Source organism: Sylvia atricapilla, chromosome 17 (genome assembly GCF_009819655.1).
Source record: "Sylvia atricapilla isolate bSylAtr1 chromosome 17, bSylAtr1.pri, whole genome shotgun sequence".
NCBI lineage: Eukaryota > Metazoa > Chordata > Aves > Passeriformes > Sylviidae > Sylvia > Sylvia atricapilla.
Genome location: NC_089156.1, coordinates 11,222,210 through 11,236,849, shown reverse-complemented (window position 1 = coordinate 11,236,849; position 14,640 = coordinate 11,222,210). Strand labels below are relative to the sequence as shown.

At 44.1% G+C, this 14,640-nt stretch overlaps 1 protein-coding gene across 4 annotated transcripts in view; it reads right to left on the bottom strand.

Moving 5' to 3' along the window:
- The window catches only part of KDM2B (lysine demethylase 2B), a 107,338-nt gene that overhangs the window by 35,526 nt on the left and 57,172 nt on the right, over positions 1-14,640 (bottom strand). For all 4 annotated transcript variants that reach the window (XM_066331689.1, XM_066331691.1, XM_066331690.1 and 1 more), the window contains 2 exons: positions 9,808-10,262; positions 3,003-3,089 (listed from right to left, as the gene is read on the bottom strand). In XM_066331689.1, coding sequence (XP_066187786.1) covers positions 3,003-3,089; positions 9,808-10,262 — 542 coding nt within the window. The remainder of the gene's footprint in view (positions 1-3,002; positions 3,090-9,807; positions 10,263-14,640) is intronic.

Below are 14,640 nucleotides of genomic sequence, written 5' to 3'. Positions count from 1 at the left end.
ACTCGGTTAAATGTCCATTGCACCTCATCCTCTCTGAAGTGGGAGTTGAGGTGAAGGAACAGCATGTCACAGGCTTCAAGCAGCCATTCTGCAGCTCTGTGCAGGCTGCTCACGCCACACCCACAACACGTGGAAGAAACTGACTCCATTTTAACAGGAAATATTATTTGCTGCTTTGAAAATCATTCAGGTTATCAAAAGGCATATTCTTTCAAAAGCAAGTCAGTGTAACCAAGCTCGACCTTCCCCAACTTGGGTTACTCACACAGACACTCCCTGCCCCTGTTCCAGGGATCTCTGACTTCAGTCAGGGTTCTCTCCCTCTGCTCTTTGCTTTTCTCACTCCATCCCTTTTCAGTACTTGCTTCTCTCCTATTCCTGCTCTCTCGCCATTTCTAGTCTCTTCCCCTCCTTTCTTTACAGTAATTTCCATTTTCTTTGAAATGTTTTGGCATTTAATGCTGGCTTTATTCTTCCTTCTCCATCTGCTGCTCTTGTCTTTCTAAATCTCTTCTGGAGCCTTCTCTCGGGAGAAGGCAAGAGAGATGTACTCTGTTCCATGTACTGCTTCATCTTTCTGGATTTCAGTTCCCTTCTTTTCCTTCATGGCTTGGAATCAGACAATCCTGTCCCTGGAAGCTGATACCAACTAAAATGTCTCCTTGCAGCCCCACAGTAGTGGGTACTGTGCTGTTCTGGATCTCCTGCTCCCTCTGAACACAAGGATCTCAGGAAAGCACTGCGGAATATTTGCTATTTCTCCTATAAATACTACAAGAGGAAGACTGCAGAAAGCAAAATTACTGTAGATTTTACTCCCCTGCCTCGTGCTCAACATTTGTGGGATCTTCTGGCCATGGAGACTTGCTCCACCAGCTACAATCCATTTTCCAAGGGAGGTTCCTCCTCCCTAAGGCTTTTTCTTCTCTGTAAAATCTTCTATTTCATTATCGGGGCTTACAAGGAACAAAGGAGAAATAACCAAGCTTAACTACTAAAACTGCTTTTAGACAAATCTCCCCTATATTGTCTTTCCCACAGATTTTAATTTGAGACTCAAAGGCTCAGCTCTAAGATGCCTCTTCCCAGGCTGTTCACTTGGCCTCTGTTCCCAGGAAGGGAAATAGCTGGAACGTGGAAAATGACAAGGACATTTGCCAGTTAGAAGCACAACAAATTTCTCCTGGGAAATGTGCAGCCCTATCTGCAAGTGTACCTTTGAACTAAAACATAAGACATAACAGAAACTGATCACAGATTAAACAAAGCAACTATGAAGAGAACGGTGGAAGGGTTTTTCTGCTATCAATTTTTTGTTTATTTCCAAACTTCAACCTAAAGTCTGACTTTTCTGTACAAGTTTTCCTTGTATTTGTTATTACCTGGTGTGTTTCATATTGTCATACCAGTGGGAATGATGCCTCCTGAAAGCTTTGCTTTCAGAAAGGCAGAAGGAAAAGAAACACCTGAAAAAAAAAACCATAAAAACCCCCTTGCAGCCAGCAAGATGGATTTTGCAAAAAAGGCTAAGATTTAAGTCACAAAAATTACAAACATTTTACAGTTGCAGTTGCATTGCCAATACACAGAAATAAAATAGAAGAAATGAAGCATTTATCAAGGTTCCAAAATAAAGTGAACAAGAACATTAACAAATGCCAAAGCTTATAAAAGCCTCAGAGCACTCAGATCCTCCCTTCTCTCACAAGCTCAAAGGGAGTCAGTTGTTCCTTAGTTTTATCTTATGTTTCCCACACCACCTTTTCTCTGGTCACCGAGATTTTGCTTTATTCAATGCCTAAAATAAACCTGACCGTGGAAAGAGCAGCAGCCATAAAACCAGAGGAGAGGAGAATCTCACACCTGTTTCTCAAGGTTTTTTCCACTGTTGTTTCTAAACCAGAGTTTTAAACACAGAGCATATTCTCATGGATTTATTACAAGCTAAAAGGGAAACATGTATTTAACAAGACATAATTCCTCTGAAATGTGCTGAGCTAAAACCCAAAAAGAGACCAAGAAGGAACGTGACGTGCTCATCCTGCCCCACTCTCTTCTGGCAATTCCAGGTTTATGGTCTCCTACTTCCCATCTGCAAACAGCAAATCCTCGTGGCTACACGTGCCATACCAAGTTCAGCAGCACAAAAAGTGAGACCTGACTGAATTATCTTCCCTGGTAATTATTTGAAAGGTATCTACAATGATAACAACGACAGATTTTCTCAGATCAAAGCCTGATTTAAGCTGCCCGACCCCTTCAGCGGTTCTGAAGAAATAATGGATTATAAAACTAATTCGGTGAAAAATGAAAGTAAAAATAGAAGCGATGAGACATCTTCTAAATAAGCAAAGCTGCTTTTACAGCGTGCTGAATAACTGGAGTGTGGTAAACATACCACTGTTATAAATAACAACCAGCCTTTTGACATTGTTCCTTCGTTAATTATTTCAAACTCTTTATCAGCCTTAACGAAGCAAACCTCACGGTTCTCCTGCAAAGTGAAGAGAATTACTCCCATGTAGAGGAGGAAAAATTAGGGCATAAGGACAGAAAACAATGCTTCAAAGTTACAGTGGCACATTGTACAGAGCACTCAGGAAGTCTCGTGGTGTAAGAGAAAAACCATCCTCTCCTTCAGACAAGAGTGCTCCCTAAGTGACTGATTTACACATTTACACATCATTTAATTTTACACAAAATGCATCTAAATTTTTAGATTTAACCATAATTAGTAAACGATCAAGACATACCAAAGTTTTATACTGGTAGGTAAGGCCCAAACAAATTCTTTTTAAATGGAAACTCTGATTTGTCCCTGCTGAGGCACTTTCTTGTTTTGCTTCAAGTCTTAATCATAAAACCATTAAAAGTACAATTTGTATTAAAAATGCTAGCAGCTGCCAACAGATAATACCCAGCACTTTGTCAGATTATAGATAAATAAACACCAGACCAGGCACAACAACGATTAGTAATGATTAATTATTGTGTCTCATTACCTTTGTGGTCTTCTTGGGCCAGCTGACCACAGGGACACCCGAAATGGCAAGATTTTGGTCATCATCAGCATGTTCCTTCAGGATGTTCTGTTGCAAATGAAAAGGCCTTTATTAACCAAACATTTCTCCAACTCAAGAGTGCGGAGACCCACAGAAGAGGATACTCTGCTCTCGTGGCAGAGTGACCAGATCTCTACAAGTTACTTTTGCTTCCAAACTTCCAATTCCCATTGAAACTCTTGCACCTGTCATTAATATTTAAGACGTGAAACTTCTTGTAAAACAGGCAGCAAAATCAGCCATCAATCACCTCAAATGCTACAGAATTCTTTAATACTGGTGTGTCTAAGACTGGTGTCTTACCACTATCACCTCTCTCCCTCAAAGTCCAGGTCATTAAATCCCAACTGACCCCTCCTCTCCTAATCAAGGCTGCAGCAGCCTGGGAAGCAGAGAGACTCTGCCCCGTTAATTCAGCCATCACATGGCATCAGGTGTGTAGTCTGGGGCAATCCTCAGATGCCTGGTCATTCACGTAAGCCAAGAAGAAAAATGTACTCTGGAATCTTTCATCTTTTTGCACGAGGCAGTCCAGTGATTCCCACTGCCCTTCCTTCCCCCATGATGGGCAGGACAGAGCTGCTGGGATCCAGTTCCCTTTACATGGAATTGCTGAGGCATTCAGCTTCCTGAGTGCTCACTAGGAAAGGATCTGACTATGGACAGCATGAAGGGAAAAAGATTGGTCTCCCCTCCCTTCCACCCCCAGCAAACCCTTTTCTTTGTTGCACTGTTCTAGAAATTTCGTGAGTGGGTTGCACAGGCTGACACAGCTTCCACCACTGTGAATCACTCCCATGACCAGTAACTCAACACAGAGGTGGTAAAACACTCAGTGGTGCAGCTGGGAATAGTCCACGCTCGCCTCCTGTGACTCCCTACATGCTCACGAATTTAGCTACAAAGCTCTTTATTTTGGAGTTCAGGTGGCTGAAAAGGAAGAAATGAAAACAAAATATAAAAAGGAGTCAGAAGGAGGATTCTGCTGTGCTGCTGAAAACTGAAGGCCAGATCAGCACTAACAGGTTAAAGACCAAAAAGCTCCAATAGAACAAATGAGAACTGCAGGTTGGAAATTACCTCAATAGAATATTTAGGAGATGACCCCAGAAAATGAAGTTCAGCAGTGCTGTTCCCAAGTATATAAAAAAAGCTTAATTAGCCAACAACAGGCAGCAGGCTCTGTCAGTCCCCAGTGCAGCACTCTAGTAATTAGTAATTTCACACGCTATACAAAAAGAGCTTAAAATACAGTAATTGTTTTAATAGGGAGTGCACTTGGAATTCATCTGTAATCATCCAACTAAAGCCGGGAGTGTGATGGCATGTTCCAGTCCCCAGGAGCCTGAGTTTGGATGAGTGTCCCTGGGGCTGACGTTCTCCCTGGAGCTCAGACAACCTGTCACACTCAGCCCAATTCCCCAGCCTGTGCTCAGTGAGAGCTGTGTTAGCACCAGACAGCACAGCCCCGGCACAGAGCTGCTCCTGCAGACACCAGTATCACTGCTGGTGATACTGGTTAGGCCAAAAGCAGCACCAGTGACCAAAATAAGCGATACCAGTACAAGCCCAGTTTCACCAGCCCCGTGCTGTGGCTGCACTCAGGGGTTTGCAAAGGTGAGGAGTAAAACCCAGCTTGCCCCAACCTGGCTGTGATGCAGAGCCTGTATTGTACCTGCTCTTCCAGTGCAACACCCAGCAACTTTTACACAGGGACTCATCATTGGCAAATTAACTCTTGGCCAAGCTGAGGTGAAGTGAGTGCTTCTTTTCTCATGTCCTTTTTATTTGGAGAGAGATCACTGCATTAACTGAGCTGTGACCACATTCTGAAAGTTCAATCCTAAAACTGAGAGCTCTTTTGTATTCTCATTGCAAAGCCAAAATTCTCCAGAACAAGGAGGCAGCTTGAGAGCCATAAACAAAGGACAAATTAATCCCTTTTTACTCTGCTGCTCTTAGGTTTGAAAGCCTGTAAGACAGAAAACCTTAACATTTCCACTAACGACTGTCAGACTCGGAGTTCAATGGAAAGCACAGTATATTCCAAGAACTTGGCAAGGTAACGAAGGTTCCTTGTTATCATAGGCATCACGTGAAAATATTATCCAAGGAGAAATGTAAAAGGATGGCAGCTTATCATCTGAGGCAGCTGCAAACAAGGGCTGTCTGCACACAGAGCCACAGCTCCGCCACGCTCGCGCTGGCTGCAGCGTCAAGTGTCAGCTCACAACAGGCTGGGGGAGGCAGGGTTTTGTTCACCTGCTTCAAAACAAGGAAAAAAGAAGAGGGAGAAAAGCCATGGGGCTCCAGTTAGAGGAACAAGGTGATGCTCTCCCAGCACAAGACGGCCCGATTCCTCACACTTGAGGGCTGTGGTGACAACGGCAGGTATGATGGGAAGAAGCTGATGAACTGTATGAGAATTCAGCTTAGCCATTAATTTCAAAAGCACAGCAAGGAACGACTCCCCTGAAATGCATTCAGTAGAGGGAGGGTTTTTTTCTGTCATCAGAATGAGAAGGGGGTAAGATTTCTTGGCAAGAATAAGTAAGAACATATTTCAGTAGATATCATCTGTCTTGCACAAGAATCTTCTCCTGCTGCCAAGGAGTTGCAGATATTTGACGACCTCTGTTCTTCAAACCGAGTTTCTTCTGCTCTAATGGACTTCCATAGGCCCTTCTGAAGAAGGGCAGTGTTTTTGCTTTGAAGTGGGCAAGGTCTGTGGCATTACTGAGAGGCAGATCTCACAATCCTGTTCTCCAACAGCAGCAGTGGAATTACCATCCTGCTGCAACCACACAGAACGGTTATGTGCAGAAATCAGAGGCTGCACACAGGTGAGCATCCCTGGCAGTGGGTTTGATGTGTGTGGGCTGCACTGCCACAATCAAAGGTCTGCTCAGCTTTACCTGTGACGTGGAGAGCAAGCTACACCAAGGAGTATGATGGTGACCTCTTCTTCATGCATAAGCCCACCCCAGCACTGCTGCAGCCAGCAGGGATTTAATTCCCTCCTTGGGCTGAGGGAAGAACTGATCTGGTCTCCAAGTGAGGCCTGTTCCACTCTGCAAATAAGCCTCCCTTGTGCTGCTGCACTCCATCGATCACAGTGATAAATGGGTGCTCAATCTGCAGAGGCAGCACTTGGCACTTCTGGATTGCTCTGTCCCCACCAGACAGGCACACTTAGTTTGGAGCTCAGATGATGTGTAAGGAATTTACACAGGCTTAGTTTAGTTTTCAGTCTCCCTTCTCATAAGGAAAATAAATTACTTTACTTCAGAAAGTCTCACCTAGTTGACATTAAATAGCTGTATACAGCTGTGGCTGTGTTTACCACTAAGAGCAGTAATCCAGTCACCCATCCTTTCCCGTGCTCTTGCTCAGCTGGGAAAGCATGGATTCTTTGTGAGCTACCCCGATTAGTTCTGTGAAACTTCACATCACTGAATAAAATGGTTTCCTTTCTCCAGTTTAACTATCCATATCCTGTTTTCTGAAAACATTAATTATCTTCCTGAAGCACAAAGACAGACTTGAATGTCATACAAAAAAAAAGTTCCTGAGTGTATTTCATTAAGAAATAAAAGTGCTACAATAAACACTGATTTATTTGCTTCAGGAAGAAACTTGTTTAAGTCTTTCCAAGAAGAGCAAAAGCTTTCAGACTTTGTCAGAGCATGTTCTTGCTATGCATTTGTTAAAAATAACTCTCAAATGGGTGCACTAAAAGGGTACTTCTAATAGGAAGCATTATTAATACATCACATGCCTGAAAGTTGGGTTGCCAATGAAATAAACCTTGTTAATACAGCCAAATACAGTCAGAGCACGGGTAATTTGCACAGCTCCTGCAGGATTTCTGCCTTCATTCAGTCACACAGCTGACTGGTGCTCTGGGTATTCATCAGGGTGAGGTAAAGGGGCCAGGCCTCTGCTCACTCCACTGCTGATGCCATCAGCAAACATCAGTTATTATCTGTACAGGTTGGAAAATTAGTAGCAAAGTAAGAGAGAACATGATTCAGTGGTCAAGGAGATAAATACCATTCTGGAAAATGGACCGTGTTTCTTCCTTTGCCATTATGTCTCTATTTGGTACAGGGCAAATTTTTTAAGTCCAGTTTCCACAGGCAGCCATGAATTGTGTGCTCCTGCTCTTCCTCACACCTGGCTTGGGACCCAGATGCTAAAGATCAGAACTTCTGCTCTATGAAAATGATAAGCCACTGCAGTTTCAATATAGCTAAAATAATTTTCTGCACATATCAGTGTTAAATACACTTAATTCTTCTCTGGCACGTAAAGCCAGTACCCAAAATTACTTTTATCTTAATCTCTTTGCACCCCAGTTCCCTGTGATACAACAACTCATCCATTATGTGTGCAGCAGAGGGTGAGGATCCCTGGGAACCCCAGGGGAGCATTCATTCACCCTGTTCAGCTGAGGGGCTGAACATCAGCACCTGATGGCCCAGCAGGGATGGAACAGCTGCATCCTCACACCAAGGGACACAGGGACCCTGCAAGGACCATTATGCTGGATTCATGTTCAGAGGACTAAAATCTGTCACTTGGCAACTCCTCCCTCAGCACACTCCATCCTTTGAAGGTAAAAGCTTTAAATACACTCACACACTTGGGTTTAATTTTTTTTTTAAAGTGAATAAACTGAATAAAACAAACCAAACCTCATGCTCTGAGGAGATCAGATGCTTTGGCTCCACAATGGCAGAAAGGAGTGATGGGCTGTTGCATCCAGGGTCCCAGAAGGAGATGGGAATGGGTCACACCTTGTCACAGGCTGCCTGTGACAATCTGTTTTGCTGATGAGCAAAGAGAAGGTCTGTGCTGGGAATCCTGGACTCCCCTCCTGACCTGGGAGGAAATCTATTCAGCTGCCCCTAAGTGACCCCATTCCTTCCGAGCACCTGGGAAGTGGATTGTGCAACCACAGGGAGTTATGGAGGAAGCTGACTTTATGGGCTTTAAGTAATTTACTCTGCCATACTGACTCCCACTCTCTGAAAACTGAGGGCTGCCTTATATGTGGGTCAATACTTATAAAAATGATGGGTGAGAAAGTTCTTTAGCAATTCTTTAGACACTGTTCAAGAAGATGTTTGAGTTAACAAGGTTTTAAAAAAGTCTCCCGGACTAATCAGTCACAGACCAGCCAAACATCCAGAGGTGATTCCAGAGGAAACAATCCTGCAGCGTGTCTGATGTTTAGATGTGGTCATGGGCACTTTAACCAGCAGGGAACCATCAGTATCCAGATGCTGGGCTACATCCTGATGCTTACAGTGTGTGCTGGCAAGGACAGAAAGTTTAGAAGCAGGCAGTTATCAAAGGAGATGGAACATGGAGCTGTACACAACCTGGCAGGTGCTCACTTAATACCAGTTACAGCACAAAAAGGTGATACTGGCCTTTTTAAAAATGTCCATTTGTAGTTCTCCATCTCTGTAGTCAGTGATTCCACTGCTCTGGAGAGGAATGGGAAAACAGATACTCCCACATGGAGCTTTAAGCCAGATTCACATATGGTACCTTGCTGTGTTCTGGGGAGATGTCTCACAGCACTCTGGAGTCTGTCATCCAAAGAGGGAGCAGGATCCCACTTGGAACATCTGCACCAGCCATTATATGATGTTGCACCCCTTTCTGGATTTTTAAGTGAAAATTATCCTGTGCATCAAGCTTGGAGAAGTAACATGACCAATCCTTCTGCTTCACCAAAAATCCAACTTCTGGCCTTCATTTTGATTTCTAATTAAAAGATGACTGATCCCAGAACAAGCTTGTCAATCTACATCTGCAGCTTTGAGCAGGTGTGTTCACTTTCATGTACAAAATGGCTGATTTTGCAAGAAGGGAATTTCTGAGCTCTTGTGGTTTACCAGAACGAGAGCAGTATGTCACACTTCCACGCTCCAAGACCAGGGAATGTGGTTCCACTGCACTCTGCACATGTTCAGCCTTCTCTAACTGGCTTTGAAGATTTCTAACCAGCTGTTACACCACTTACTCTAAGAAAGTACAGGCTCCCTCCCCATTTACCACACAAACATATAATTTTTCCCCCAGATCGTGCCTTACAGAGCTCTTGTGTATAGAAAATATGTAAGTGAAGACTCATACTGTTCCCAGACTGAAAATCTACAGAGAAGTTGTGTCACTACTGAGCACTCGCTCCTCACACCAACTCCAAAACCAATATAATGTACCAGTAGAGAATAATTATCAACCAATAGAGGGCAATGGAGGAAAGGAAAATGAAAAAGGTGAAAGGGAAAAAAAAGCAACTGGAAGTGTTAGACAATCTATCTTCTGAGCTGCAATCAAGTATTTACATTTTGTATGTGTCAGCTAATGAGGTGTACACCAGGGAGGCACGAGACCAAAAAGGGTTGATTAAGACTATAAATACAAACAGACTTTTTGAGGTGTAATATTTACATGTGGAACATAACAAGTGCTGAATTACGAGAGGATATAAACTTTTGGTCACAACTGTGACAGTCAGAATGGACTGTGTCACTTAAATCTGGCAGCAAACAGGAGCCAGAGGCAGCTTTGGTTCAAGGAATCATTTCCCTGTCTGTGGCAGAGCAGCCTGACAGGAGCTGGTCACCACACACAAGCTGCCACCCCTCTGCAGCAGAACTTTGCCTTCTGCTCTCCTGCTGTGCCCAGAGAGCAGAGTTTGTGTGGATCAGCAAGTTATCACACCCACCTTCATGTCCTCCAGGAGAGCCTGCGGGTCTTCAATGCCTTCTGGAACACACTTCTTGTTCTCTGGGAGAGATTCAAGCTTTTCCACCAGGGCTTTTAAACCCTTCAGTTCAAATTCTGTGAGGTGAGTCCATTTGGTTGAAACTTCTGTAGCTGGAGACCCCGTGGGTGTTTTGGGATAGTCCGTTGGGGTCGTTGATTTGACGCTGTCATCTGACTCATTAGACAAAGTTCTTTTTAGGTACCTCATTACTGTGGCTTTTTGTTTCCTCCCTGCAGCCTCTTTCCCTTCTGAGTGTGTGCTGTTGGGTGAGGAGGAGCCATCCACCAAGGATTTGGAGTTCTTATCCAAGCTGTCATCCTTCTCCTCCTGGAGATGGGCATCACAAGATTCTTCATCCATGTCTAACCACGAATCTGATGAGTAGCTGTCTGTGCTGCGTTTTCTTTTTGCATCTGAAAGTTAGAAAAAGAATGCTGAATCTTTTAGGCTCTGTAACCTCACAGCTGAAGCACTTCTGTACCACTGGGGCCAGGTGCTGCCTATTTCAAAGGGCACTGGAGAATGGTTTAGTGAGTATGTGACAGGAATGGGATTTATTCAGCTGATTTTTAATTTTTTTTTCTTTGAGGGGGGCGCTTGTTTGTCTGTTTTAATGCTGGTTTTCATTAACATCTACTCAGTTCAAATGACTGGGAAACATTTAGGGAAAAATTATGCTTTCTTCAAAGCTTCAGCCCTCTATGCCTTCAATTAGGAGTAGGCAGAGCTCTTAAGTCACACACAATTAATTTTCCCACAAATCCGAAAAAGACCAGATTCGGCAGCTTTACAGCTTTAAGAGGAGAGTTTAGCACAGAAGGAGGAGGGGGAGATGATGGGAGAAAGCACGTTAAAATGCTCTACATCATCATTCTTCCAGGAACCCTGCACAGCACAAAATCAACTCCTCACTACTTTTCCTCTCTGCAAGCAACTAACTGTTGATAAAACAAGAACCCCCAGTTGTTAGTGCATGAATACTCATTGCTCTTCTGAGACAGAGGGTTTCAACTGTGCTTATTTTATGACAACAAGACAAAACACACTGAGAAACACAGGGACTGTCACAGCTACATGCTACTGGTTTTCTTAATGCCATTGCCAATACATTTTAGGCACTTCTCAGGAAAATTTAAAGGCAAGTTTCTGAGTCTAAAGAACTATTAATCTTAATTTCCTCCTAAGAGCCCCAATTGTTACCCAACTCCTTGCAATCAAGCAATGAAAGCAATGTAGGAAAGCAGTGGCCATGGTTCCCTCAAGCACACATCTTTTCTTATTTATTAGACACAATTTCCCTTACTAAGTGAACAACATTGAATGCAGGCTAGCAACAGCAGGAATTTCTGTGGAAAACACAGTGAACACTGGCAACACCCAGTTAAGTCAATGTGAATTTTTATTACTGGCTGAAATGGGTATGAGATCAAGCTGCAAACAAAAACACGCTGCAAAGGAAACAGAAGTCACACAGAAAAAGTGAGAGAACAATTAATGAAAAGTTCCTTTCACAGCTTCCATGCTTTGCAGTGCAGTAGCTTTGGATTAGGACAATGTGAACCATGCTTAAGGAAGGATTAAATGGACATTAATGAGAAAGCTCAGCATCTGGTTGTTCAACAGTGAGGTTCAAAACAAATGCTGGAGCCCAGTTCCGAGCTGCAGAATTCCTCCTGGTGACAGAGACACTCTGTGTCTGTGCACAGTCTGTACCATCTTGTCACACACACACTGGGCAGAGATGCCACAGGCAGTGGCAGTGGCTGAGGGCAGCTTGCTCAGCCTGCCTGGCTGCTCAGCTCAGTAAAACCCTGCAAGGCCAGCTCAGCTCCACGTGTTACTGCCCCAGGGATACGAGTTGGTCACCTCACACTTCTCAGAGAAAGTGTGCTGCTGCTACAGGGTCTGTAAAAAATCCAGCATCTCTGTCCAGTCTACTCCTTCAAAAAGGCTTGCATTTTTCCTCAAAACCAAAATGGCCATAGAAACGACTTCTGAAAGGCAAATTTAAGCTGAAATGCCTGTGAAAAGATGGCAGCCAAATACCAGCTATCAGCAAGGCAGGGTGCAGTCAAATCCAGCTCCATCCACAGGGCAGGGTAACTTCCTCCCTGCAACTCTCCAAAAAAAGCCTCAGAGATTATTTTGTGCGCTGAGGTGGTGGCATCAGCACTCCAAAGCAGCTCCTCCTCTCTGCTCTGTGCTAATACACCCCCATGCTTCTCTTAGAAAAATAAACAGGATTAGAAAATATCTTAACCAGAACATTTAAAACCCACTCAGTTATCCAACTTTTATTTCACACTGTTTTTTCCTTTGTCCACAGTAGCAAGCACATGTACCCACCTCAAAGGCTACATAATCAGCTTATGTCATTCTCCCATTTTACAACTGAGGAAACAGATGCTTGGGAGAAAGCACGATTTGCTCATTGTCACACATCAAATCTAGGGAAAAACCAGGAATCAGAATCCAGGCTCTCGGATCCAGGGCTGGAGCCCCCTCCTCTGAGCCACACAGCCTCAGTGAGCTGGTTTACAACTGACTCAAGCACAAAGCCCAGCCTCGATGGCAGAAAACGCCAGTGATCTGGCCTCAAACAGGAGAGACTGAAAGCAGATACACATCCCTACGCAGGCAGGACGCTGTCATTAACAGAAAGTGGTATAAATCTGCACAAAGAAAATCGTGTTTCTGCCCTCCCGTGCTGTAGCTCTGCTGAACAGGAACTAATGGCTGTAACTGGGGCGAAGCACAAGCGTAAATAAGGCCTAAAGAAAACAAGGGAGATCGCATTGTGGAGGTGTGAATAATTTACTCCAAGTAATGCTCCGGTGCGAGGAGAAAAAGCTTCCGATATAGAGAGAGATCTCCACTTTTTGTCTCTTGCTCTAATGTGTGGAAACAAAAGGCAGGAGAGGAGCGGAGCACCAGGGCAGAGTGGGGGGCTATTCCCAGGAGATTGTGCCAGCTGCCACCGGCTGTGCCAGCCACACCTGGGCACACCAGGCAAAACCAACTCACATCTAACCCGACCCAAACCAGCCCCAAAGCCATGCCCTCCCTGTTCCCTGCATGCCTGGCATTTCATGCCTTGCCTAACTCTGCCCCGTGGGCACAGGGCTGGCTGCTATCCTGGAGTGGACCCGGCAATTCTGGAGCACCAGGGGATTACTGTGCTGGTGCACCGCCGGATTAAGAGCAGGCTGCTCTCAAAACACAACAACTGTCTGCTACTGCTGCTAATCTTAAAAAAAAAAAAAAAAAAGGCATCGAGGGAATCAATAATGGAAGGATAACTTCAAGGTGAGAGAGATTCAATTTTGTGTTTTTCAAGTGTTTTGTTGCAATGCAATATGCCATGATTTTTATTTATTCATTTCGATGAAAACACTGTCTGACAGAGTGACTGCGCTGTGAGCTGAGGCTCTACATAAGCATAATCTGCATTTACTTTGTTGAGAAGTACATTTTAAGCACTGTATTACCAGAGCTCCACCGACTTGGAGGTTTCTGGTTTATAAAGTCTCTTTGGGAAACAGCACCTGCCTCAGCTCAACTGTTTCTTCTTCGGAGTCAATGCACCGATAAATGCCAGGTCTGAACTCCTATTGCCTCAAGTTTGCCTGCTTTTCACTGTTTGCATTTTGTTCAAACGCAGCTTCAAGTAAACTACGTATTTTTTAGAAACTATATTTTGGTTTACATTCTTCTCCTCAGGGAGGAGAAAGATGATTGATGGTGATGGTCACCAACGAGGTCGAACAGGTGGCCACCTGTGTAGTCAATCTTGGCCTGTTTGTAAAATTGTATATTTATGGAGTCAGAAAAATAAAGTAGAGCTTTCCTGCTTGACCTCCTGCTGCCTGCTTCATCCTTTTGTGCACCTAACAGCAGCCACAAACCCCAGTTTCAGAGGGGTTATCCCGTCTGGGCCCTCACACAACTTAGTGCAAAACTTCACCCCCCTCATCTCAAAGCAGATAAAAGCAGCTCATACAGACCAGTGTGTGATCTAGCTCAGTGAAGAGGAGGAGCAGCACAGACTTGACCACAGGACAGAGCATTAGAGATCTTTCCTACAGCAGTTCACTTCCCTGTGGTTCTGGGCAGACCACTGAACTTTCCTCACAGCTATCCACTTGTACAAGAATAATTATACACAGTTTCTTTCCTTGCTGAAATGCAACTTGCTGTATTACAGAACTTAAAAGAAAGGGAGGGGGGTCAGGCATAATTATAAAACCTTTCTGCACTCTTTAGAACAGTCCAGTGTGTAATGTCTACCTTGCCATTCCCAGCTCCAAACTCTGCCACTGTGACTTGGGAGCAGCAGTTGGTATCAGTCTGCTAAAGGCAGCAATGACATTTTCGTTAGCAGAAAAAACCCTGAGCATTCTGGAAATGTATCACTGCATGGAGCACCCCACACAGGAGCCACTCAATATACTCAGGTACCTGTCTATCATAAGCAAATCTATTCTATCCCCTGAGAAGAAGGGGAGAAAACAGAGACATGGCTCCTTCACTGTGCCAGAGGGCATATTTTCCACATCCATCAGGCTTAACATGTAGTTAGAGCCATCCTGTTAAAATTTTAGCAATGGGAATCTTCAAAGCTGCAGGCTACAGAGAAAGCACGTCTCTGATAGCCCAGGATCTTCTCCCAATTACTCTTTGTCAGCTCACTCTTAACATCCATATCTCACTGAAGGTCAACTGTGGTTGAAAACATCCAGTACAGACTCATTCATGATAAGAGTAGAAATAATGAAGACATATCCACCCTGA